This window comes from Trifolium pratense, linkage group LG3, assembly GCF_020283565.1.
Source record: "Trifolium pratense cultivar HEN17-A07 linkage group LG3, ARS_RC_1.1, whole genome shotgun sequence".
Lineage (NCBI taxonomy): Eukaryota > Viridiplantae > Streptophyta > Magnoliopsida > Fabales > Fabaceae > Trifolium > Trifolium pratense.
The window spans coordinates 3,870,733-3,897,249 of NC_060061.1; the positions used below are offsets into that span (position 1 = coordinate 3,870,733).

At 32.8% G+C, this 26,517-nt stretch overlaps 4 protein-coding genes across 11 annotated transcripts; 2 read left to right on the plus strand and 2 right to left on the minus strand.

The window, feature by feature from the left end:
• Positions 1–2,954: 2,954 nt before the first annotated feature.
• LOC123916863 (cleavage stimulating factor 64) lies at positions 2,955–6,972 on the minus strand. Of its 2 annotated transcripts, none has more exons than XM_045968436.1 (7): positions 6,698–6,972; positions 6,504–6,581; positions 5,502–5,540; positions 4,865–5,425; positions 4,694–4,783; positions 3,284–3,469; positions 2,955–3,206 (listed from the first exon to the last, which is right to left on the minus strand). In XM_045968436.1, exons 1-7 carry the CDS (start codon positions 6,788–6,790, stop codon positions 3,081–3,083), a joined length of 1,173 nt encoding a protein of 390 aa, XP_045824392.1. In that variant the 5' UTR covers positions 6,791–6,972; the 3' UTR covers positions 2,955–3,080. The 2 variants fall into 2 exon arrangements, with proteins under 2 accessions (XP_045824392.1, XP_045824393.1); XM_045968437.1 differs by having other exon boundaries at positions 4,865–5,416; positions 6,698–6,899.
• Positions 6,973–9,001: 2,029 nt separating this feature from the next.
• Positions 9,002–12,696, plus strand: LOC123916487. Its single transcript, XM_045967956.1, has 6 exons — positions 9,002–9,335; positions 9,456–9,829; positions 10,328–10,663; positions 10,938–11,318; positions 11,533–11,747; positions 11,903–12,696. Exons 1-6 carry the CDS (start codon positions 9,190–9,192, stop codon positions 12,149–12,151), a joined length of 1,701 nt encoding a protein of 566 aa, XP_045823912.1. The 5' UTR covers positions 9,002–9,189; the 3' UTR covers positions 12,152–12,696.
• An 888-nt stretch (positions 12,697–13,584) lies between these two features.
• Positions 13,585–15,413, plus strand: LOC123917685. Of its 2 annotated transcripts, none has more exons than XM_045969473.1 (4): positions 13,585–13,690; positions 14,020–14,224; positions 14,339–14,402; positions 14,752–15,413. In XM_045969473.1, the coding sequence occupies exons 2-4, from the start codon at positions 14,058–14,060 to the stop codon at positions 15,040–15,042; spliced, it is 522 nt and encodes a 173-aa protein (XP_045825429.1). In that variant the 5' UTR covers positions 13,585–13,690; positions 14,020–14,057; the 3' UTR covers positions 15,043–15,413. The 2 variants fall into 2 exon arrangements, with proteins under 2 accessions (XP_045825429.1, XP_045825430.1); XM_045969474.1 differs by lacking the exon at positions 13,585–13,690 and adding an exon at positions 13,750–13,882.
• A 1,815-nt stretch (positions 15,414–17,228) lies between these two features.
• On the minus strand, positions 17,229–23,455 carry LOC123916915 (kinesin-like protein KIN-14K). 6 transcript variants are annotated; one of them, XM_045968502.1, is made up of 21 exons: positions 23,287–23,455; positions 22,431–22,627; positions 22,169–22,326; positions 21,957–22,067; positions 21,663–21,855; positions 21,419–21,546; positions 21,225–21,308; positions 21,034–21,111; positions 20,851–20,943; positions 20,706–20,753; positions 20,262–20,591; positions 20,097–20,178; positions 19,904–19,999; positions 19,649–19,825; positions 19,364–19,470; positions 19,095–19,273; positions 18,576–18,994; positions 18,300–18,454; positions 17,840–18,198; positions 17,600–17,751; positions 17,229–17,471 (listed from the first exon to the last, which is right to left on the minus strand). In XM_045968502.1, the coding sequence occupies exons 2-21, from the start codon at positions 22,549–22,551 to the stop codon at positions 17,410–17,412; spliced, it is 3,132 nt and encodes a 1,043-aa protein (XP_045824458.1). In that variant the 5' UTR covers positions 22,552–22,627; positions 23,287–23,455; the 3' UTR covers positions 17,229–17,409. The 6 variants fall into 6 exon arrangements, with proteins under 6 accessions (XP_045824458.1, XP_045824456.1, XP_045824457.1 ...); XM_045968500.1 differs by having other exon boundaries at positions 20,706–20,768; positions 23,287–23,343; XM_045968501.1 differs by lacking the exon at positions 23,287–23,455 and having other exon boundaries at positions 22,431–22,877.
• Positions 23,456–26,517: the final 3,062 nt, after the last annotated feature.

Below are 26,517 nucleotides of genomic sequence, written 5' to 3' on the forward strand. Positions count from 1 at the left end.
TTTCCGTTATCAACTGATATGTACATTAACCAATTCTGGAAATATATATATGTGCTTGCAATGATAGTAAATATTCAACACTTGTCTGTATCATGGTGGGTTTGTTATAATTACAATGACCGACCGTAATTTTTTTAAAATTACGAGATGAAACGGACACTAGAACCGTGGAACACGAGTCAGATGAATCACATGACATTAGATAGTTAGGGTTAGGAAGCCAGTTTGATCAAGGTTGGTTAGAGTTCCTAAAATCAGCCAAAGTATAGGAGCTCATGAATATATTATTGAAGATCAAATCAATAATCATTAATCAGAGTTAATAAATATTTTGCAGCTTAATTTCACAAACCATTCACTAACATTTCATTTCTCCATTAATCCTGAATTATGATCACATTTCATTTCACTTCATTTTTTAAATTTTCTTAATTACATCAGCAGTGAACAAATAAAAATACAATTCAAATAATTTTATTTATTTATTTATAATCACTTATTCTAAAATGTCTACTCTACAACGGGAGCATCTATCACGGTGTAATATGACATAAGACATACATTCCTCACAGAATATATGTCCACATGGTAAGGCGAAATATGTTTGTGTGTTTGTAAACTCCTCCAAACACACAACACATTCCGCCTGATCAAACTGAGGAGGGTCAGAAGTGTCATATATTGACACTCTTACCCTCTCTCGTCGGGCTGGATAACGTGCTTGTCAAGCTATCTTTTCTTTTCTACGATTGCAAAAGTCTCTTATAATAATAACTCCCCAAAATATTAGAAATCCTAACATTGCTAGTCCCAAAACCCCAAATACTACCCTAATACTATTTTTCCACCTACAGAGTTAGGGATATCGCCAATGTCGGTAGACTTGCATGCTTGGTCTCCTGCACAATTGGAATTTCAAAAGTGTTACTATTAATGGAATTGGACTTTGCTTTGCCACTATTACAAATATCTAACTACTAATAGTCACAACAAAATCATAAATAGACAACTTGGACTCAAACTAGACATATTTGATTATGTGGTATGCTTAGCTGGATTTTAATTTTGTTTTTATTAATTTATTTGATGACACATAGATAATTTATCCCACCAAATTAACTCTATTTTTTTGTTTTTGCACTGTTAGGAATATCTAGCTAGTAACCAACGGTCACAACAAAATCATAAGATTTTTTTCAATAACACCCAAAAAAATTCTGGTTACACCCAAATTAATTTAAAATTTAATTAGAATACCGAAAATGTCCTTGATTCTATTTTAATTCTACATGTGAGAAGTAAAATCATATTCTTCCATTAGTTCATATTATTAAGAAAATAGGTTATCATAGGAGCTATTAAAAAACTGATTCTCTCTATATGCGTGCGTGCGTGCAATCGTGTTTGCGTGCGTGCATTCGTGTGTTAAATTAAATAATTATTAAACTACATTTTAAATAATTATTAATTAACTAAATTTATTTTTATTTATTTTTATTTATTTTTTAAAATTCTTTCATTCATAGGAATTTGGTTATAACAAAACCAACTAATTAGAGAAGAAATTACAAATAATTAGGAGTTATTTCCTTTTAATTGGGATTGGGGGTGCAAAAAAAAATTTATTTATTTTTTTAAAAAAAACCTGATTGGTGATGTGGCAAGCCAAAAAAAATAAATAATAAAAAATACACGTGGCAGTGCCACGTCATCCTCCATTAAACCCATGTGGACGGCAAGGACTAAAACCATTGACTGATGAAACTTCAGGGACTAAAAAGTGTGAAAACAAACTTCAGGGACTAAAACGAAAATTCTATGAAACTATAGGGACCAAAAACATATTTAACTCTAATTTATATATTGTGAGTATTCTACCATTTGAATGAATTTATTTTTTTACTAAAAAAAAATCAATAACAATTTTACCAAAACATTGACATTTTTATGATCCTTTTGCAAAAACTTTTTTATTTCATTTTTAAATATTTGTGTTCATCTTAACATGATAAAAAAAACTCAAAAAATGAACTATTGCGAACCCTAATAGAAAGAATATAAAATATTAATTAGAAGTAAAAAAAAAATACAAACAGTTGTCATGAACTTAACTTAATCTGTAAAAACATCATGTTAAATCTCAAACACTTCACTTATTCACCACCTATAATAAAATTTATAAACCTAAGAATATTATTTCAGGGAACATTATTACCAAGAATATTCCGATTAATGTGTTTGGTAAATTAATTTGTCTGCTAATAACAACTAAAAAAGCACAAAAGCAATTATGAATTGCACAAAAGCAACTCAGACTAAAATGATAGTATTTCCAGCATTAGAAAATACTGCTCATTTGAACAAAAAAAAAAATATACTGCTCATTGAAGTATTTAAGGAAACAGACTAAAATTCCATATGTTCTTCTCAGGTCTAGAGGTTAACGAATCATCGTTGTTACTAATTGGAGTTCTATCCGGGGTTCAATCCAGTAATACTAACAAAGATTCTAAGTCACACTCACATTTAAATCTTATGAAATATGAATCATTGAATTTGAATCTACTACAGCTGACAAGTGACTACTACAATCTTTTGAATAAAATTATAAAAGACACTCATTCCTCTATCATGCCAACTTGTCACAAGCAGCAAGGGAGAGAAACTGCCAAGCTATTTTCGAGCGTGCTACGGATTCAATTAAAAACATTACTTTGATATTGTCGAACACCAAGTTGAAAAAAATATTAAACAATTGAACTGAAATGATATAGAAGTAGGTGTACAACCAATAAGGAAAACAAGGGAAGTTGGTGATATGTTGCCCTCAGCATCAATGTAGTCAGATTCGAGATCCTATGTAGGATCGGTAGGCTGGTTGAGAATCGCAAGATCAGGATCGTAGCTCGATTCGTAAGATCCTACTTAAGGGTAAAATACATAAACACAAAAAATAAATAAAATAATAATACATGAACAAAATAAACTTAATTAATCAATATTTCATAGACATCATTCCAAATGTTCATAAGTTCATAACAAAAGTCTCTAAAATCTATATTATATAGATATAGATTGCGTCATTTACGCAACATGAGCTGCAGTTGCAGCACTTGATTTCTTTGTTCTGGAGGCAGAAGATTTATCTGCTCTGGTGTGAGACTCATGACCTGCTGAAGCAGTGCCTTCTCCATATCTGGTGTCAACTGCATGTAAACAAGGGGAGAATATCAATAGACTGCAGAACAATTTCAAGAGACTAATGCTAATTCACAATAATTACCGCAGGAGGACGAGGAGGCTGATTAGTGACACCCGTCTGACTAGAAACCATAGATGATGGTCCCGGAGGACCAGAATACTGCGCTAGATTCTCAGAGGGACCAGGCATCCAAGAAGACCCTCTATCGATTTGCATTGCATTTCCAGCTTGACTGCCAAAATCAGACCCGAATGGCATATTTCCAACCTGTGACATACAAGCATGACTTAGCACCTGAATAATCAATTACTATTAAGCACAAAGTATAGCTACAGATCATCACGACAGATGCTGCTTTTCAAGCCATGTAACTTAGGTTGACTTCTTTCAGTTGAAATCACCAAAATCAATTTGGATTTAGATCAAATTCCAACATACTAGTTAATTAAACAAAACTGACTAACTCATTGTGAAAGTAAAATGCAGCAATGACAAATTTGTCAGGAATAAATTGTTTAGATTTTTCTCCTCCTTCCATTATTAAGGTTTCAACCTTCAGCTATACCACTCATCAGTGCAATATGACAGTGGAAGACCCGGTTATCTTCACATGGACAAAAAACCCATCTTCACCCCATTTTCTGATCTATGCAGCTCATCATTTTCTTTTTCCCCCGTGATTTACCTTCTTTTTGTTTGACTGAAATCACAGAATTACAGTTAACTGCGGTTGGTTTGCTGAATTTCTGATGGCAGACTCTGCCCACCTGCATATTTCGCTGACAACTACGGAAATTCACAACCCACTGATCTGCATCATCACATATCACAACACAGCTTGGTCTCAGTTCTTTGGTCCGTTTTTTTCTCTTGTCGACTTCACACTCACAGTTTATATTGCAAATGATATATTTCTCTGTTCACACATTTTTAGTTTTTCTTTTACTAAAGTTTTTATTGTTAAATATAAGTCTTCAATTTGGGGTAATTTTGTATTTTTATATAATCATAGTATAAATTATCTATGTTCTATATATATTTTTGACATAACAGACATCCCACTATCTGTAATTCCACTAGAGCGTTTTTGGAATAAGCCACCAGCAGCAGCAACTCAGGATAAACTCTATGGTTTCAACATTTCATTGTATCCAAAAGGTACTTTCCATAAAAACAAAGATACTTATTTTTTGTAAAAGCTACAGTATAAGATACTCCTAATGTTGTCTGAAGTGTCATTACTATTGGTATTATAAGATAGCTGAATTCCTACAAATTTATGAAGATGGGGGGTTCCCACATATAAAACAAGTGGATTTTACTGCAGAGAAGTTAAGATTAAATAAGTCAATGAATTCATGAACCATAAACTCAAGATGGTAACAAGAAAGCATTATAACGCCAGTATTTTTTGATGCCACAGAGCTTGTCACTCACCCATGGTACCAACATAGTTTTCAAGTCTAAACCATCAGTTGTAGCTCAACATACCTGATAAGGTGTCTGGGATGATTGTTGGTTTGGTAGTGGTGCCTGCCCCAGTGGGAACGTAGATCCAACACTAGGAGGTTTTGTACCTGGCTGAAAAATTCATCAACAATACTGTTACGATTTTCAACATGCCATTAGATTATGAGTTTTAAACTGAAATATTTGGCTTACATGAAACATGGGATTGTGGGAAGCACCACTATGTTGAAAACCTATATTAGCACCCGTTTGTGGGGGATATTGGGGATGGAAGGTTTGCACTGAAGGTGGTGGTCTGAGCTGTGGTGGCAGTGGTGGTTGCATAGGCATATGTGGAAATCCAGGTGCCTGCAAAGGTTGCTGTGTCTGACTGGAGGCAGTTGGCATTTGTGTGGGATGAAGTGGCTGTGAAGATGAATGAACAGAAGGTGGAGGTATCTTTGGGAGTTGTGATGATTGTGGAACAGCTGCCGGAGCCACTTGGGGAGTCAGATGTCCTTTAGGCTGTTGTGGCATCTGCAACGAATGTGCAGCCGTCGGCTGAGTTTGATGACTCATTGCAGGAACAGCAGCATATGAAACTGGCACAGAAGGCTGATTTTGGTGTTTCCTGGGAGGAATTTGTGATACACCTGCTTGATCTTGTACGCCACCTTGTGCAGGCAATACTGGAGCAGGTTGAATGCTTGGCTTTTGTGCTGGCTGTACTGGTTGCTGGTTGATCTGAGGAGCTACTGGTTGAACCTTTGGAACCTAAAAACATACATTTATTAACATGTCCAATGGATGGTTGTGAAAACAACATTGAAATAAAGTAAAAAAAACATACCGCTTGAGGTGATTGTACCATTCCAAGCATAATTTGTGCCTGATTAGAGAACATAAAATGGACAAAAATCAAAGTTAAACATATAAGCTATGAGACTGAACCCTCTCAAATAAGTGTTGAACGGAAACTTTAAAATCAAATCAAAATACACACACTAATCTGTTCATTTACAGCATTTTGGACTAGAACATTTCACATAGCTTGTTTCCAAAACCCATCCACTGGCAGATATTAATAATGTTTTCGTGAAAAAACTACTATAATAATGCTGAGACAAACTATAGTATACATAGACACTATTGCATACAAATACCATATAACTCAACAAAGATTTGACTCTTCTAAAGAGAACAACTCACTTCAAGAATAAAGTATATAGTACGGAATCTCAATAGCATGGACACATACCAATAATTGAGGTTTTTAACATATTAACCACTGTTTTCTCATCAAAAGTGATACCTAACTCTAGAGGAACCAAATGCAACTCAAAGTACATATAAGAAACAGGCACACAAACAAGAAACACGGCACACAAACAAGAAACACCAAGGAAGTGAAGGAACCCCTAAAAAACTCTATAGAAGTAATTAAATTCTTAGAGTAGCAATCACAACCTCTAAATCCTCTAAGCATAAAGCAAATCTTCATCACCTCAAATTAAAACTCGGTAACTAAAATTGTCGAGACATCAATAAACTAGTGGACGCCCACTAAACTGTAAAGAGTGACTGCAGTTTGTAAAAACCGGCATCTAAGCAAATTGAATGTAGTAATTAGATAAGTGTGACAATCCATTCTTCCATGATTTCAAAATTACAACAATTAGGGTTTCATCTTGTGACATGGAAATAGTTCCTCTACATCTAATCAGCATAAAACATCTAAAAATCTATATGATTGTAACTATCAAATAGAGTAATAATCATTAATTAATGTAATAAACTTGAATTGAAGACTAAAAACCCTAAAGAGAAAAAGCAATTGGAAAACCCTAAAAACCTGAAAAAGTGCTTTGGTCAACATAGGGTTTTGGATGAGGATCTGTCTGGCTTGTTGCTGGTTCTGTTCAATCAGATTCTGAGGGAGAAACAAAACAAAACAAAACGAAACGAAAAGAAACGATTAGGTTATGAATAGGAACGTGGTGATTGATCCACGGAGAATGAGAAAGAGTATGTGAGTAACGACGTTACCTTCATCTGAGACATTATATCGTAAAGTTGATTCTTCGACATTCCGGCGAGGTTCGCCGATAAACCCTCGCCGCTGACCTGTTTTCCGGCCATTGATCTCTCAACGGTAAACAACTGATTCTTTCTTTCTTCCTAACTAATTTTTATTCTAACCTAAGCTCCTGCGAAATGAATTCTGGGTATTCAATTTTATTTTTTTTAATCGTCAATTTTGATTTATAGTGATATATATAAATATGAGTTTTTTTTTTTTTACGAAATATATAAATATGAGTAAGTACCAAAAAAAATACAAAAACATAGTTTAATTGTTGTTCATCGTTTGTAAAGTTTTTTTTTTCTTTTTGATAAAAGGTATGTAAAGTTATTTACACACATTCAATAATATGTTGGCACATCATTTACTAAATACTCCTAGTTTTTAATAAATATGATAAATACAGTTAAATCTTTATTCAAATAGTCTTGTGAGCTTGGCTAACAAAATAAATAGTCTCCACGAGCTTAGCTCAGTTGACAGAGATAAAAGATCGAGATCTTAACCCCAAGCACCCACTTATTCACCTGTGTGTTTGGTTTGAGGGAAAAAAAATAAGAAAAAAAGAAATACACGAAAATCAATGAATGAATTTGGACTTTAGTTTCAATTCATTCATCGGTTTTTGTGTTTTCATTTCTTCCTACTTTTCTTTCTTCCAACTAAACGGACAAAATTGAATGAATGTTGATTTTCATGAAATTGTTGCAACTTTTATCTCTATTTACTACATAATTTGATTTTAAGTCATTCTCTTTGAAACATTTAAAGTCAGTAATTAGTTGTTAGATTAATTATTACTTTTTGGTCGAAATTTGAACCTTAAAACCCTCACTTATGCCCTTCTATATACAAATCCTTGAGTTTTAGCCTCCATAATGTATATCCATAAAATATTTCAATTTGATTTATCATTAAAGTTAAGTTGAGTTTTAGCCTCCACAATCAATTCAATTTGGTCCAAACAAATTATTTTTTTGGTTTGGTTCAATCTAGTTTGTTTCAGTTTTCTTTCTGTCAGAAACCATGAAAAACCCTAATTAGGGCTAGTTCATGTCCTCACACTAAAATGAAAAACATGTGCTCCCACTCCAAACATGCATAGCGCAAATAAGAAATTTGATATAACACAGTTATTGCATATACACAGTAATGAATTTGAATCGCCCGATTATAAATGAATGGCCGAGATCTAATACTGTATGAAATTATCAAAAATTTGGATTGTGTGATAAGAACAGTTGGATCGCATATGGATCGCATATAGTAAATAGTTAATGTGTTTTTATCTAAAGAGATTAATTTAGCTAATGTCTGAATTCAATCCATGATAATGTAATAACTTGGTTGAATTTAATCCTTCAAATAGATTTCAATAACTTTGAAGGAATGAGTTGCAAAGATACTTTGGTTAAAAAAAATGGATGAACTTGAAAATTTGAACATAATTGCGATGCTTGAGAGTTGAGAGATATGTTGAATGTAAACAATATTCCTTGTAGACAACACTTGTTTGTAATATCTGCAATCTTAGTAACCACGTTAAAGACAAGGATCAATAAAAGATGTTTGCTACAAGAATTAGATATTGTCAGTTTGTCACACACAAAACTATCTTTTTTCAGGTGGCTCTTTATTCCATGATCAGGAAAGGAATACATTAGTTTATACATAGGAAGATTTTGAGTCATAAGATTCATATTTCAAAAAACAAAATATTGGCTTATTATACTTTCATTTTTCAACTTCTTTTAGAAGAATGACATGCAATGTTTTCTTTATAAAAAGTGAAGTTTGTGCTTGTCTACCTATGCGTGTGGCTTGGTTTTGGACTCTTCTTTTTTGCTTTTATCTCAAATATGCACAAAATGACCCTAAATCTTACATTAAATTATATAATTCAAAATGGTGTTATTTAAATCACTATAGATGAAGGATGAGACACTATTTAAAGTTATTTAGTTATATGCGAGAGTGTTTTCCAATTTTAAAAATTAGATTTGAAATTGCAACCACCTAAGCCTCGGAATAAGGGATCTAAAATTCCTTATTGTACAAAAACAATTCTAAACAATCTCAGCCGTTAATTTGAGATTGATCGATTTAAAATTAAAAATTATGTGATGCAATTACGAATATGTTTATAAATAGAAGCCTAGAAGGCACATAGCTAATATAGTAAAAAAGAAGCCAAGGTTGTTCAATCTTACTTAACTTGGTGGACTCCATTAATTAATTAGATTAGAGGGTTTATATTTGATGCTTAACTAAAGTACTTAACAATGGTGCAAACCATTGAGGGATATTAGAGATTTTGACATTTTAAACAATGTTGACCAAAAAATTATGATAGATATCACAAAAACAGCTTAAGCTAACTTTTTTTCTTTCTTTGGTGTTGCTTTGTTTAGTGGTGGAGTCCTTTAATTTTCACTTTGGAACAATCACAAAGAAAATGACATGTCCCAAAGAACAAGCTCTTCTTAAACTCTTCAACAATGTCTCAACCTCTTTCCAGCTTCTCTTCCTACTTCTCTTTTCCATTGCCATTTTTCTTGTCACATTCTTAACCTTCACTGGTAGATTCCCCTTAATCCAAAGGTCTTGCTAATTCTCTTCTTTTTTTTCCATCTACACCTCCCTCCCATTCAACTAGCACATTGATTTTTCATGTAACATTAATTTTAACTTACAACTTTATATTATTTGTATATATTGCAGAGATCAACAATATGAATATGTGTATTCTGATGAAGACGAAGAAGATGAAGAAACTCGAGAAGAGTATTCTTGTGTTCATTTTTCTGACAAGGAAGAGCGTCAAAGGACTCATTCGTCTAATTCTGAAGAATTCATTAGTCCGCGAGAGAGTTTTGTTGAAGACGAGTCTGAAGAAAATGAATGTTCTAAAACATTGTCTACTCATAACTCGCCGCAAGTTTCTGATTTTGAAAATGAAGATGTAGAAGCATTTCGAGAAGACTTACGATCAAGAGATGTTGCTGATTCTGTTCAAAATTATGCTCAATTTGAAAACAGCCCCACCTCTTCTATGATCAACTTGAACCTATACAAAAGTAACAAAAACTACAAAGGTATTTAATACATTATAGCTAATATCTCATTTTATAATCTATACTATATGCTTGTTTTGATTGACTTATTTGAACTTATTTACCGACATATGCATTTGTTAGACTCTATGGGATAGAAACAACTTATGCCATGTACATAAGCTCTTCAGGGTAACTTATGAAAACAGTTTATTGGTTATCTGAAAACAATTTGACTATACTTTATATTTTGTTATAGGACAAGTAATTATATGATAAACGCTTATGTTATAATTGCTTAATTAAATTATTTATCCAAACGGTTTTTATATGGTATAGGCGAACACTAATTTAGTATTGAAATTAACGAAATTCTAAATCCTCAATCACATTAGTACTTTATGAAAATTTTCAAGACTAAATGGATCGATCCAAAAAGACTAATTTAATTTTTTTTAATGTCACTCGTGTATGGTCGTTAAGATTATTCATATGCAGATCAACACTTATAGTTCAATTATGTGACACTACTTTATGCAGATGATCAAGTTGGTCTTGGAATAATTAAAAACAAAAAGGTGCAAGAAACAAGCCTCACAAGGGATGAGAGATTCTTTGTTTATGCTTCTAAACAATTGAACAGTAAGAAGTTGATTGTTGATGAAGAGAAAGACGACGACGACGATGAATCTACTTGCTCCTCTTCTGAATGTAGAAGCTCCATTCATTACAGGGATTCAGTAACTGAAGATGAATTTTCTACATCATCTAGAAGAAGTTGCCCCAAATGGGAATCATATACTTTGTTCCAAAGATATGATGAAGAAAATGCATTCTTAGACAGAATTAATTCACAAAACAAACTTCATGAAACTGGTAGGTGATAACTTACTCTTTCATTAATAAATTATATGAATTATATTAGCCTATTTGGATTGATTTATTTGAGTTTATCTACTAGCGTAATCACGTGTGAGACTGTTTGACAAAGTTTATGAAAATAGCTTGTAACATGTTCATAAGATGTTTTCAGCTTACTTTCATAGGCTTTATAGGATAGCTTATTAAAACAACTTATAACTTATATGAAAACAGTTTGACTTATAAGCACTTATATGATAAAATGCTTATTTTGTAACCTCTTTTTCAGAGTCATTAAGATCAATCCAAATGTCTCCAAGATCAATATCAGAGCGAATTGCGAGCAAGTTTTCAAATATAAACAAAAAACCAACTGATGTAGGTCACAATCCATATAGTGAGCTAGAGGCTGCATATGTTGCACAAATTTGCTTAACATGGGAAGCACTTAGTTGGAACTACTTAAATTTTCGTTCCAAACATGCGCCACAATCGCGCTACGATCTTGATATCGGTTGTCCTGCCACCATTGCACAACTATTCCAGCAGTTTCAGGTTTTGTTGCAGAGATATATAGAGAATGAGCCTTATGAGCATGGCAGGAGACCTGAAATCTATGCTAGAATGAGGCTTTTAGCACCAAAGTTACTCCTAGTGCCGGAATATCACGGTAAGATAATGATAATTACTTTTTCTACTATTTTTTTTTGTTACAATGTAGCTGAGGGTCGAACCTACGACCTCTAGCATACTACCCAAATCCCTCACCACTAGACCAAATCTAGTGGCTTAATTACTTTTTCTACTATTGTATTTTCCTACTACTAGTAAAAATGGATGCACAAAATTGTTTTTTAATTAATTTTCTTGTTTTTCTTACAAAGATTCAGATGAAGATCAGACGGATAGTGATTTTCACAGTAAGATATCCTCAGCTTCATTCCTTAAGATAATGGAAGGTGGGATCAGAACATTCATGAAATTTTTGAAGACTGATAAAGAAAAATCATGTCACATCCTAACATATTACTTTAGGAGAAACAAAAGAAGCATGGTTGATCCAACACTACTCAAGCTAATGAAGAAAGTAAATCAAAAGGCATGTTGCAAATTTTAATTTAACTTTTCTTCACCGGTCGGTGTAAAACTTTTTTACGTCTGATTTGATTGGATGCATCTGTAAAAAAAAAAAAAAATTACATTGTCGGTTTATATAAATTATATCATTTTAATTCATTGACCAACCATATGCAGAAAAGGAGGAAGGTAAAGGATCTTGGTCATTCAGGAAAAGGTTTGAGAAAGAGAAAGTTAAAGATGGAAGAAGAGATTGAAGTATTAATGGCACTAATAGACTTAAAAGTGGTGTCAAGGGTTTTAAGAATGAAAGAGTTAAGTGAAGAACAATTGCATTGGTGTGAAAGAAAGATGAGCAAAGTGAGAGTTGTGGAAGGGAAACTTTGTAGAGATTATTCAACTCCACTTTTCTTCCCCTCACATTGATTCAACAATCACTTGGAATTATTTGGTGACTGGATTATCATGAATGTGCATGACTGCAAGAATATGAATATATAACACTCATCAAATAACAAACATTTGATGCCTAATAAGATAATTACATATGAATGAAAGATAAACGGACATCATTTGGTGCCTTAATTATGGTGAAACAATAGATAAACTATGATGAATGTTTATGTTATTGAAGCATTTTGGAAGTGAAAGAGCAAAGTCCAGAGCCAAACAATGTGACATTGAAGATGCCAAGACTTAACTAGCTTGCTTACTTAGGAGATTATGTCAAATTTGAGCTGAATAAAGACAAGGATGGACAAGATGAAGCTGAATAAAATACACTCCATCAATGGAAAACTTGCAACTTTTTTTTATTTTTTTTAATTTCACTTGTAAAACTAAATTTATAGAAATATACTTTATTATGTAATAAAAAAAATAGACAATAATTTTTAGAATGATATAGTAAAATTGTTAATAATTTCTTGTCAATTTTTTTAATAATTTATATATGCACACTTTTAACCGAAGTGATAGAACTTGGTTACTCTTGATGAACTTAGTTAATGATCGAGACTATCTCCAATGGTGGTACTTATATTTTTAAGTATCAGTACATAATAGGTGCTCCCATTATGGTAAAAACAAAATTGTATCTAATAGGTACTGGTTTTACAATAAGACATAGTACCTATATAATTTTTGTGGGGTCCATTTATAATTTTGTAGAGTTATTAGAGAGATGTATTATTAGTGGAGCCAATTTAGAACTTTTTAAGAGGTTTTAGGTTAAAAGGATTGAGTACTTATTAGATACTATCATTAAAAAATTATAAATGAGTGATATTTACATACGAATTGTGGATGATGTTAGTCATTAATCAAATTTAGTAGTTTTTTTATGCGAATTAAATCAGTAGTTAATGAAAATTGATACGTAAATCTAATCACAAAAACAATATTAACGCCACAAATAAATCAAATAAAAATGCACCAAAGCAGGAAACTTAAACCTGTCTTTAATAAATGTAGTATATCTTAACCATGTTAGGGAGATGAGATCCTAATAAATTGAAAAATAAACATTGCATCAGTTAGAGTTGATATGTGAGGCACATGAATAATAATAATAATAATAATAATCTTATAATCTTAGAATGAATGAACGGACAACAACACAACACAACATAATGTTTCTTGACAGACCGTCATGTCCCTCTCTGACTCTCTCAACTCTCAAGGGTAAAAACGAGAAATCACATCACATAAACAGACGAGACGACAAGCACCAATCACTATTCACTTGAATTCAACTTCAACGTGTATGTGTCGTGTGTGTTCATCACATCAGACGTTGACTCATCACAATCACAAGTGCGGTCTTACATCACTTACTATGCACTTACTGTACCATATTATTCTTCCTATCTATCTATCTAATCTATCTATGAATAAATACTCACCAAGCACCCAACAATTTCCTTTCTCTTTCTACCTCTGCTCTGCGAGAGACTTCATTTCTAGGTATTCTCTATCTCTCTATCTTCTTTTTCTTTATGAAGCTTCTTTTCTTTCTATGTGTTTTCAGTTTCCACACAATTTATTTACAACATAGCATGCGTGGGTGTGTTACAAATTTAATTATTTATTAAAAGTTTCAAACTTTTCATGACTTTAATTCATTTTTTTTAACTCTTGAGAAAAGGGTTTCACAAGGTCGGTCAAATTTAATTTAATTTTTTTTTAATTATGAATTCATTGTATTTAATTCTTTAACTTTTTGTGTCTGATTTCAATGACCAAACAAAACAATTGGATGATTTTAATGTTGTTGTTGTGATTTGTGGTTGCAGGTGTTGTTTGTTAAGATCTTTGATTTTTTCAAAGGAAGATGAATTGCTACTATGGATATCCACAGATGAACACCACAATGTCAAGCTATGAGGAAGTGAGAATGGAATCAGTTGTTTGTCCTAAACCACGTCGGTTGGGTGTGTCAAACCATCATTCTTCCATCAACACTCATATTAGACCCTTGAGGTGTCCTAATCCTATAAGGTACTACTTTTCTAAAAAAAATTAAGCTTTTTTTTTTGTTGATTCTTCAATTTTAATTTTATCTTTTTGATAAAAAAAAAATGTCTTTCTTACTATGTGTTCCTTGAAAATCAGCTACCTATCTGAGATTGAAGATTCAGGAGTTGGGGCAGAACTTTTTGACATCATCAATCCTAAGGTAATTTCCTATGTATGTGTGTGTTTTACTTTGCTATGCAATTTTCATATTTATCCTAGTACTAGTATTTTCCCAAGTAACAAACTAGTATGTTTTGAAAAACAAGTTGATTTCTTGTGATACAAATTTTGGTGATGATTTATGATTTTGTATATGTATTGTATTCCTTTTCTTTCGGATTAATATGTTTTATGTTAGGTCGATTTGATTTGAACTTGTTCGATCCGTTTAATTGTGGTCTTATAATGCAATCATTATCTGGTTCAATTGCAAGATAATCATTTTTTTTGTCATGTGATTGAGATAATATATAACCTAATAGTTCATGTTTGATTTGATTTGTTTGCAGGGAAGCTGTTATCCGGATAGATCAGCTGCTGATAAATTGTTGGCATCGTCGCCGCCATATTTCATTGGATCTCCACCTAGTAGGGCCTCAAACCCTGTAATTCAAGATGAGCAATTTGGTAATGGGAATTTTAGTAGTCCATTTACCGTGGTGGCATCGTCTTCGCCATCGGCTCGAGGTTGTGGAGTTCCAATGAAATTTGGCAACACACCAGCTGCCGTTAGGGTTGAAGGTTTTGACTGTCTTAGAAGAGATAGGAGGAGCAACTGCAGTATCTCAGCTGTTGCCTAGTCCATTTTTGAAGAACAAAAGTAATAGAAAATAGAGAGAGAGAACTCAATACCAAGAATCAGCAGAGGAGTTTTTTGTTTCCTTTGGAAAGAGGATCTAATCTTTTAATAATTCACTGTTGTTAGAGTATTGTATGATGTATATATTTTTGTGATGTTCATGTTATAATGCTCATGGCATGAATGAGTATGGTGTCAATCAATAAAATAGGACAAAGGCAAGAGTAAGAACAAGGCAAACAAAGCCACTTTCTTCTGTCTTGTTATTAGGTTTTGTGGAGAGTTTAAAGTTGTTTTTGTGTATTATGTCACTCAGATCCTTCCTATGTAATTGTGTAATTTGGAGGAAATTGAGGATAAATGTTTGGAATATTGTACAGCATTAGTTTTTGTGGGTGTGCCCTTTTTTGATTTGATAATCTCAAAGACAAGTTTTTTCTGTATAAAAAATGTATTCCACCACTCAAAAAAATCTAAGATGTTTGATTGTTTATTATTAGTCTTCCATGATTGTGTTCTTAAGAGGATCTTAGGAAGCATCAAACCCTATTTTGTGGTCAGATTTGAGGAGCTTTGTCTTAGTCTTGTATTTTATTTTAAGAGTTTTTATATATTTATTTATTAATTTGTGTGGTTGATTGAATAGTTTGAAATTGAAGATTAGTATTTTATGATGTGAAAGGGTATAAATAAAGTGAGTTGAAGTCTTGAAGATGAGATGATGAGTCAGCAATGTTGTTCTGATAAGAGCATGTGAAAAGTAGGAGAGGAGAGAGTGTGGCAAACACAAAAAATGTGGTTGATCTTGCAACATCATAAATGGATGGACCCATGTGAGTGAAGTTAAGATGCGAAGTTGCGTAAAGCTTTTTCATTTACAGCATATACCACTCAGTAGCAGACAACTTGGCCGGCAATGCCAAATTCTGAAATAAATAGCCACTTGCACTTGCCAGTTGCAAGGTGAAAATTTTAAATTAGGAAAATTATCTGACTTGGGATTAAATTGCACATGGTAAGGTAATAGAAAATGTTAATTCCAAATTTAGTCACATTCTTAGATTATGTTAATTTTTCTGTTGAAGTTTATTTTTAATACATTGATCTCATTTAGACAGCATAAGATACTTATACTTTTGGATTTCGCCTAATTTAACTCTACATAATTGATTTGCAAGGTGAGAATGGTTTCTATGTATAAATTCATGTTCAGGTCTTTTCACAATCGTGAGACTCTCAACACACTCTTTCACGTCCAGCACTATTGCGTTTGATGCATAAATATAAATGGTGATTGATCTGATAGCAAAATTTGATGGCAAGTGTTCTAGGGGATCTAGATTAGACTGTAATACCATCTTAAAATTAAAACTAGATCTAATTCAACCTTACAAATTTGTAAGACAAGGATTGTCCGTCAATTCATCAAATGTCATAGTCTCGTACCTTAGTGATATTATTGATAAAAATTGAGCTAACTTCACATTCTGTTACAGTTTTGGGCCCAAGCACAGTTCAGCACTGCTGTTAGTACATCAATTTGTTGACAACTTCTGTTATGATTTTTTTTTCTTTCTTTCATATGATTATGAATACAAAATCTGTTAATACTTTATCCACAAAAATGTCACCAATGTAACTAAATATTCAAGTGTGTTAGAAGTGCCATCATAGTAGTAATGAATTAATTATATTTACATGGATTTGGATTCACCACAATGCATGCTTTCCATTTTGGACCCACCAAAAAGATAATTTCCATAATTTCTGACATGTCATCCAAACAATGAAAAGTTTCATTTTCAGATTTCTTTCTCTCTTTACACTTTCTTTTCTTTGTCTTTCCACTATACCAAAAAACGAAACACTTAAAAAATGAAAGTGATGGTACAAATAATCTATTTGTAAATAGAAAATCCATTAAATAACTGTTGTACATTGCAGAGGTAACTAACAAGTGTGGCATATCACATCAAAGTATCAAACTTTTACGCATGTTTGGGTCTCAAGGCTCTTACAAAATATGTTACAATATTATCCACAAAAATCTGACCAATGTGACTAAGAATTCAAGTGTTATAAGTTTGAACATACCAATGATCTAATTGTATTTACATGAATCCGAACTCACTGCGGAAACAAACACAGTTACACACGCGTTAATCAATTTCGGCTATCAATTTGAGTTCCATCAGCTCATATTACGCCTTCACCAAAACATCTTCAAGTAATCTTCGCCGTTAGTTTGAGATCGAACAACCATGACCAATAACTCCGCCACACATTTATTGCGTGGAATCTGATTTCATATTTACATGGCACATATCAAATTGTGAAGACTCCGCCGTTTAATTGTAGCTACTCCCTCCTAAAGCCACCGTTTTGATTTTGAAGATTTAAGTTGGTCAATACTCGTGCTTTTCGCGATACCTGAAATTAAATTTGTGAATGTTTTAAGAAGTTAATGATTAATTAACTTGACACCACTAAAGATTACATGACTTTTGTCAAGGATGGCAGACACAATTCAAAAAGATTTCATTTTATATTGCATATACCTGATGGTTTCTTCGAGGATTCCTTTGAGGATTCCTTCGAGGATTCCTTTGAGGATTCCTTCGAGGATTCCTTTGTTTTTGATATAGACGTGGTAGATGAGATTCGGCCTAATTTCCTTACCGCTTGATATGTTTTGGACAATGCACTAGGCCTGCAAAATACACATTGAAATTTTAAAAATAAATCAACTCACATATACATTTTTACACATATGCTGTAATAGTATAAGCACTACTCACTTCTTAGTTGAAGATTTTTTAGCTTCACTCGGCGTGACAGAATTTTCAGAAGAACCATCAGTTTCTGTGGCTAGAGAAATGCTATTATTGTCAGAAAAATCACTTGATCTTTCTTGAAAACTTGTATCTGAAAATCCTCGAGGAGTTTCTCGCTTAGAATTTCCAGATGAACGTAGAAGTTCATTTTTCTGTATATGATCATCCATTGCTTGTTGGATATCACCTTCAACAGGATGCTTAAAACTTATACTTGGTAGTTTTTGAATTTGCTTAGGAGTACCACCGACTGATGCACTTAGCGATTTAAGCCGCTCAATCTCCTCGTCTTTTTTCACAATAGTGGTCTTCATAGAATTCACCTTCAAGGTAAGACAACGTAGAAGATAATTATCAGTTTGATAATCTATTAAATTCAAAGTATACGATGAAAGTACCTGTTCCATATACAAAAAGAAAGTACCTGTTCCATTAATTCTCTTGCCTCCTTATTATTTCGAGCAGCGCCTAGTTCAATTGATGAAACTCTCTCAGCAAACTTTAAAGTGCTCAGAGTTTCAGAATATGAACTCACATCCGAGTTAATTTGGACAAACATGAGAGTTTTTGCTTGACCGCCTGTGCAGTAAAATCCAAGACAATGTTCAAATCAAAATCTAATAGAAACTTGAAAGAAAATCTAAACCAAAAAGGAACTGCAATGCATGTTGGCACGAATAAATTATGAACATTGATTTACCGAGAGAAGTTTGCAGGAGTTGAGTAAGCTTGCTGTTTCTATATGGTATATGTGAGCTCTTTTGTGAAAGGGCAAAAATGACATCTCCGAGGGCAGCAAGAGATTTGTTAATATGTTGTGCTTCCTTAAGCCGATCTCCGGTTACTTCAGACCGATCTACTCTTTCACTTCCTGCCAAATCTACCAAATGAAGATTACCATACAGAGTAGAACCTGACTTGAATTCCTTCCCGCTAACATGAATTGAGACCACACTGTGAGAACGGCTACTTCTTTCGTTCATAGCAGTCGCACCGATAGCTCTATTTTTAAGGCCAGTATCCATCAACTTAATGACATCTGACGGTGATTTTACGGGGTACATGCTAGCTTCTGGTACTGCTATACCGTTGGATTGCAATTGAGTCAATATCCCAAGTGTGTGCAAATCAAGGAAACCAGAAAAACAAAAACTAAGAAACATAAAGTTCATACAAAAAATAAGTTATCTAACAATATTTATAAAAAAGAAAAGGATATTTTTTTGGAGAACCCTCGGTTGACAACAAGTCACGAACTTGCTCGTTATATATCTCAACCATTTGGACCCAAATCTCATATTCTGTGAAGTTTGATCTACTTGTGGAAATCATGAAGAGGTCATTTAGAGCTCGATAATTAACACCGAGATTCTCGCTTGTTGCTCCATTTGGACCCATCTGAGAAAAGAATGTATTTCGTACAATGATGAATTTCTTTAATAGCATGAAGCATAAGATAAAAATTAAATATGTCAAGAGGGTTTATACCATTGTGTAAGTTTTTCCTGAACCAGTTTGGCCATAAGCGAACATACATACATTGTATCCATCAAGTACTGATCTTACAAAAGGATGAATGTCAGCGTATACGTCTCCTATGCACCATTCCAAGTAGAATCACAGTACAACGTCAGAACATCAACATTACGACTAAAAATAAGGAAAACTGTAATATGGATACACACAAATAATGAGGCAAAATTTTCATTTTTGGATATAAGGAATATTTTTTCCATAGCCTAATCTCAAAAAAGGGAGAATATAAAAATAAACCTTGAGTTGCGGTAGGACCGAAAATCTTGTTGAACTTAAATGATCGATGTGCATCTTTCCCTTCTTTTGAGGGATTCGCCACAACCAAATCACTTTCACCGATGTTTTCTACAATGGACTGTTTTTCCTTTTTGCTAAAAAGGCACGGTCTAATTCGACAAAATACTCTTATATTTCCTGTATAAAAAATCATGTGTTAATTCACGGCACACTTGTATAAAAAGAGAAAAAGAATACAGACATGGATAATGCTACCTTTTAGTTCTTGAACTTCATTAAACAATTTTCTATTTTCAGCAATGACAGCTTGATAGTTCTGAGATGCATGTATGAGTGGTTTGAGATTTAAGCCTGAACAAATTATAATCAAATGGTTAAACGTTACATCCGAAAAGAAGAAAATGAAGAAAAAAAGTACTAAAATGACTTTCTAACGACGAAGGCTTACTTAATCGATTACACTCTTCTGCATAAACTGTTCTCCCTTTCATAACATCTTGCTTAATGGATTCCCAAGACAATTTAAATTTCTGAATGTTTGCAAATTAAGAACAAAATTGTAATGTTTGACACCACAATTATAACATTGACATTGACACATTTGTAAGTATACCTGTAGGGAACTAGATTGAAAATTTAGAACAGTCTGCAATTGGTTCTTTTTCTTGTTCCACTCCTGATATTTTGAATCCGAAGAAGCCTCAAGTTCCTTAGCCTCGCTCCTCAATTCTTCTAATCGATGCTCATATTCATGAGACTTTTGTCTCAATTCTTCTTTAGCATCCCTAGCTTCTTCTTCCAACTGTGAGCATTGTGCTTCATATTGTTTTTTTATTTCTTCCAATTGTTGCGTCAATTCTGAAATTTCTACGTTTTTTTCCTCTAGCAGTTTCGTCAACCTAACTACTTCTTTTTCGTTTTCCTTCTTTTCTACGTCTGTGACCTTCTCACCCAATATTGAAGTGTCAAAACATGAAAAAAAATCTAAATAAAGCCTCTTGTATTATTCTGTCTCTATAGTATATCGATATATTGATGCAAAGTAAGAAATCGTTACCTTCAACTGTTGAAGCTGGGTGGTAAACATCTGTTGCCAAACTTCGGTCTGATAAACAAAAAACTTGTACCGGTTTGCAAAATTTGAAGAAATATATAAGGATCCACTTATAAAAAAAGGACTAGATAATGATATTTTTATATACCTCATTCTCTTCTCTAGTTTCTGATGCAAGTGCCTCGAGTACTCTTATTCTCGATTGATATTTTTCTTCCCGAGCTTTAAAAAGATTGCTTTGCTGAATGAAGTGTAGGAAAGTGACGTAAGGAAACCGGCTAAGAAAACCAGAAGTAAATAGCTATTTATTAGAATGATATAATGGACATACCGTTCGTATATGTTCTGCTTGAGTCGATATCCGCCGTTCAATCTCCTGTGAAACCTTTCTCAACAAGCATGCCACCCTCTAAACAAACAAAAATAATAAACAATATTTATGAAAATGTATCGATTATATGAGTTTAAGGTGCAAGTCAATCACATGGATATATACTTGTATTTTCATTTTGCAAGCCATACATGAGGTATTTCTCCATTTCTTTTTTCGACGCTTTCTTCAAGAATACCATTGACAACACTTAGTAGTGACTGTGTCGGAGCGTTCTGCAACAATCGTCACTAAAATAAATCAGTCATGAATCAAACAAACCTATGCACATGTGCACATACACAATTGTAAATCTGAATGTGCATATCAACTATCAAGAACTTACATCTAAACTATTTGATTTCATCATTTCTGATATTTTTGACGCAGGAAGATCTGCATAGCTACCAGGTTTAATTTGAAAAACCTCGTGGAATTTATGACCAACTTGGTATATTAATGAAGCTGATGTTTCTGCACAAAATGAGTAGAACCATGTCACAATGTTTAGGAAATTGGATTTTATTGTATCTATATGTACAAAAAACACATACAGAAAGGAGAGGATGAGTTTAATAAAATTCACCGGCCTTGAAACCTTGACTCAGTTGAAACCTTCCTCTGATCCACACTTGATGGTGGTGAATTATGAAAACTCGAAGCTCCAAACCCACGAGGGCTTGATGCATTGGAATTAGTTGAAGAGAAAGTATCTCCCAAAGAATTTGTCAAAGTTTTCGCTCTGAGTATTAAAAGACAATTCACAACAGGCTTCATAGATCCCTACACAATTAAAGAGACAATGGCATGAAAATCTCATGGTATGCATAAGATCATGATACCAAAATGATAGGTTTATACAACGTCGTGTATCTTATACCTACCTTCTCTAGGTCTGATATTTCGAACCGAGGCAACCCCAATGCATCCAAAGTTCTGAGAAACGTTTTAATGTTTTCTGATTGTGATGGCAGTGATTGATCAGATTCACTGACCTACAAAAGAAATCCATGAGACTGAAAGGTATACCTAAAACCTGAAATCAAAATTAACAAATCTAATGTTGAAGTTAACTGGAAGTTAAGAAAAGTATTACCATAGTCACGGAACCGGGTCGTAGTTTGTTTAGTATCTGGCACAAAACTGTACCATTGCTCAAGCTTGCTCTTAATTCACCATCAGTAACATTTGGCGAGAATTCCAACGAAGGGAGAAGATTATTTAACCATTGAACCAAAACCGATCGATGTGTAGCTGAAAATATTCAAATAAAAGAAGATCAATTCAACACACAAATGAATAAATAACATGCAAACTACAAAGAGCCAAAGAGGGTTTAAGTCCAATGATATCCATACCTTCCACCTCACCATGAGCGTTTATTGAATGTCCATTTCTTCTTTCAAATCCATCGAAAATGTCATCGGGACTACCCAATTCTCTGGGTAGAATAATGATATCAGATGGGGGGGAATTCATTACTAGGTCATATCAAAGATACTTCTCAAAGTAATTCCCTTTGTTGTGTCTTATAACCCAAATAACACTTCAAAACCTGAAATTTGTATATCACAGTACTCAAAATTAGTGTTGTCAATCGCTGATAGCAGAAAATAGTGGTTTGTTCAAACTCGGCTATGCTATAGTGCTATAGCGCCGCTATTCGACAACACTTTCTACTAAATAGCATATAGTTCAAATTCCGTTACGCTATAGCCAACTAGACAACACTGCTAAGAATCATCAATAAAAAAGGTTTATGATCTCAATTACATTCATTGATTAAAGAAGCTATGCAGTTCAAATAGGCAAGTAAAAGGACTAATTAAATAGCTAAACAAGACCAAAAAACCCTTAAGAACATAAAAAGCACATTTTTTTACCATTATTTTGTCACCAAAACATACGAAACGTACAAAAGAAGAAAACTTGAAAAAGGGGTCATAGAAATTTCCTAGGTCAAGAGGACAATTTTGTTTGCATGCAATATTTTTAAATTATTTAAAAAAAATGTAAAACAATATTAAAATTGTGAAAATTACCAGGAAGAAACCAAACATTCACGTTTGAATTAAACTTGTCTAGGTTGAAGAATGTTATTAAGATTGTTAAAATAGTAACATGGAAAAGGACAAAAAAGAAAGAATTAAGAATTAAGAATGTTGTTTTGTAATAAAAATTGGAAGAAAAAAAACAAGAAAAATAGAATAAAACCTGGGAATGTTGTTGAGGTTGAATCAAGAGAGATTGTTGTGGGAGTTGAGATTGAGGAGAATCAATGAAACGTGTATCCATTGGATTATTATTATTATTTATTTTTTAATAACGTAATTATGTTGGATTTTTAATTAGTTAAAAAATAATAATATAATGTTAGTGTGTTAGGTAATGTAAGTTTGAAACATATATTATGATAGTTGGAAGGAAAGAGAAAAAGTGATCCGAGAAAGACTCTGTGCGTCACAATGAATCGTTTCGCGCCAGCGTAACAAACAACCAAACGCGCCAAAATCCAACTAACTGTTTCTGTCTTTGCCTATCAGTTATCACTTACCTCACTTCACAAAAAATATGAAAAAGTTCCAAGATAACCAAATTCCCTCGTAAACTTATCTCAGTTGATTGTACCATCGTATTTGTTAAGATTGTTATAAATTTAACTCAGTTGATATGAATATTGTATTTTATATAAAAGTTGGGATTCGAACTTCGAACACTATATTTCTTATCTACAAAAATAAATACCTATTTTAATGCATATTGTAACTTCAAAAGATAGTTTATGTATTCAATTATCAACAATAAAAGGTACTAGTATTTGTCTTTCTACATACACTGAAATCTTTATGGCCCCCTGTATTGCTTTCAGGCATCTCAAAGTTTTGAAATTGTCCCTCGGGACAGTTCATAAGTTACGATCTGAATGTAGAGGGATTCATAACGTATATTTTAAAATGTTACTCCGCCAGCGTACAAAAAATGTTCTTTCACTTTTTCTAACACCCCACCACCAAAATTGGAAAAAATGTTCCATTTTTTGCTGTTTTGAATGTGTGAAATTGATATATGATGATCACTCATTAAGGATTTCTACACCCATTTGGCTAAAAACCAAACAAATCATGTGAAAACTTAACTAAAAACCTAACTTCAAAATGCGTTTTTGAATAGTTCAAGAGCAAAAATGAAATTCGGGAGGAAAAAAGAGTGGTGGTGGTGGGGAGAGAAAAAATCGACAAAGGATGAATAAAGTAGATGTTAGGGGTGGGAAGAATTTGGATTAGGTGTTGGGAGTGTGAACAAAGTGATTTCAAAATTGAAGCTTAACAATAAAAACATAACCAATCATAGCCATTATGCCCTGAGCGTATAACGACTCATTTCGAAACGTATCTTCCATAAACTTTAGAACCAAACAAAGGGGCAATTTCAAGTGTTTGAAAGGTCCGAAAGTAATGCGGGGGCAAAAAGTGTAATCTTTAAAATACACGATCTTGGATTTCACATGGATAACCTGTTTAATTCATAGGCCGGCCCACAAACTTTGTAATCGTTTTTTTTTTCTATAGTGTTCTTTTGGAATTTAATGAACGATGAAAACTTAAAAGTTTGACAAAACTTATATGCGTTGCTTCAGGTGCAGTTTTTCTTGTTTCTCTCACAAAAAGACAGTTTTTCATATTTTTTTAATTAAAAAGAAAAAAAGAAAACTGTTTTTAAATAAAAATAATCACCACCATTTATCTAGCACAGTAAAAAGTAAAAACTGTGTATAAAGCACTGCACATAAGTTTGGTCCAAAAATTAAAAATTGTGATTAAAAAAAAAAGTCATTTGATATTTGAATTGTCCATAGATTCATTCATTTAATTTTAAGTAAATATATATAGATATTTTGGTTTAGTCAAACAAAATAATATAAAGATATTTTGGCGGGACATATTTGCAGGAGGCATACTTTCAATTATTAAAATTTAGATTAAAATAAATATTAAGATAGGTATAGGAGGGTGGGGGTGGGAAAGGAGAGAGGGTATCCAGGCTCCCCTCACTAGTAGCTGCTGATGAGCGATAGTCTTTTCTTTTTTTTTTTGTAGTCTATACTGTTATGGACCTTATAAAATAGTGTCACGATAAAATAATAATGAATTAGTTTAAATAGTAAGAGTATGAATCTTTTAAGCAAGTTATTAGTGGTTCAATTATTACTCTCATATATATAAAAAAAAAAAATAGTTGAGAGAGAAGAATTCACCTTTTATATCGAACATGTTCTCCGACAAATTTTTTTTTGAAGAATAAGCCAAATAATATATTAACTAAAATAATCCCAATTAAGTACAAGATGTACCACTGGAAAAGCATACAAGAACTTGAAGAAGAGACGGTTGTATTAGATTCTTAAAAGGTCGGATTCAAGTCTAAAAACTAAGTTTATGACAAATCACATGTCAGACTCAAGCATTTAATTTATTGACAGACCTGACTCAAGCTTAACAAAGGCTAGCTCGCCTAGCCTATTTCCAACCCTAACGATGATTGCATGTTGTATGATGGCCCATTTGCCATGTTGAGTTTCAGCCCTGTGCCATCACTTTTTTGAATTTTCTGTTATTTCATTCTCAAAAGACTGGCCCATTGACCCCAAATTTTTGGACCATTTGCTTTTTATAGAAAGAGAACAAAACTTGCATTTCAGGATCTGTCTCTTCAGTTGCTCATGAGATATCATAAACACATATTTCATGTATTTACCACCACCAACACAAACATATACATCATGTTCATGTTTTTTCTCCTAATTAATATGACTTTATAAGTGGCCATCAATATTAAATATGCTCTTGTGGTTGTAGATACAATCTTCTATTTTTGGCTCTCGTGTCAGAACAAGCTCCTATTAGTTCTATAATAATAAATTTTCATGCACTTATTGGAAGAGATTCAAACTAGTACGTAGTAGCCCACTAGAATATGTTTTAACCTTCTATGGTTTTCTGAAATCAAAGAATTGGATTGACAAGAATTATTTTTTTAAACTTTTGTTATTGGTACAAAATTTCTACTATGCAAAATTTCTATTAACTTTACTGATTTACCGATGACTAGTGTTTATTGAATATTTAGTGAGAGTTTCTTCCCCAGTCACATTTATTCTATTCACTATACTAGACTTGAACTTGATCAGGGTTGTCCTTAAAATTTTAAGTGCCCCAATAGAATTATGAATTTGGTGCACATTTATTTTATAAGTCGTATAATTTTTATTTCTCTTTTGGCGGATTTATTTTAACATAAAGATTAGCAGTATAATTTGTTATCCGATTGATTTTTATTCATATGTTAAAAAATCAAACTCCAGTTTCACTCCGATTATATTGTTTAAAAAATCAAACTCCAATTTCACTCTGACCAACATAATATTTTTGTCATTAATCGTTAGTT

Coding starts and splice junctions, on each gene's coding strand:
- LOC123916863 (XM_045968436.1), bottom strand. CDS start 6,790: ATGGCCGGAAAACAGGTCAGCGGCGAGGGTTTATCGGCGAACCTCGCC. Junction 5,541..6,503: donor TGACCAAAGCACTTTTTCAG/GTTTTTAGGGTT, acceptor TTCTCTAATCAG/GCACAAATTATGCTTGGAAT. Junction 5,426..5,501: donor TGGTACAATCACCTCAAGCG/GTATGTTTTTTT, acceptor GTATGTTTTTAG/GTTCCAAAGGTTCAACCAGT.
- LOC123916487 (XM_045967956.1), top strand. CDS start 9,190: ATGACATGTCCCAAAGAACAAGCTCTTCTTAAACTCTTCAACAATGTC. Junction 11,319..11,532: donor CCTAGTGCCGGAATATCACG/GTAAGATAATGA, acceptor TTTCTTACAAAG/ATTCAGATGAAGATCAGACG. Junction 11,748..11,902: donor TGAAGAAAGTAAATCAAAAG/GCATGTTGCAAA, acceptor AACCATATGCAG/AAAAGGAGGAAGGTAAAGGA.
- LOC123917685 (XM_045969473.1), top strand. CDS start 14,058: ATGAATTGCTACTATGGATATCCACAGATGAACACCACAATGTCAAGC. Junction 14,225..14,338: donor AGGTGTCCTAATCCTATAAG/GTACTACTTTTC, acceptor CTTGAAAATCAG/CTACCTATCTGAGATTGAAG. Junction 14,403..14,751: donor TTGACATCATCAATCCTAAG/GTAATTTCCTAT, acceptor ATTTGTTTGCAG/GGAAGCTGTTATCCGGATAG.
- LOC123916915 (XM_045968500.1), bottom strand. CDS start 22,551: ATGAATTCCCCCCCATCTGATATCATTATTCTACCCAGAGAATTGGGT. Junction 21,112..21,224: donor GAAATGGAGAAATACCTCAT/GTATGGCTTGCA, acceptor TTGTTTGTTTAG/AGGGTGGCATGCTTGTTGAG. Junction 18,455..18,575: donor ACTCCTGCAAACTTCTCTCG/GTAAATCAATGT, acceptor TTTACTGCACAG/GCGGTCAAGCAAAAACTCTC.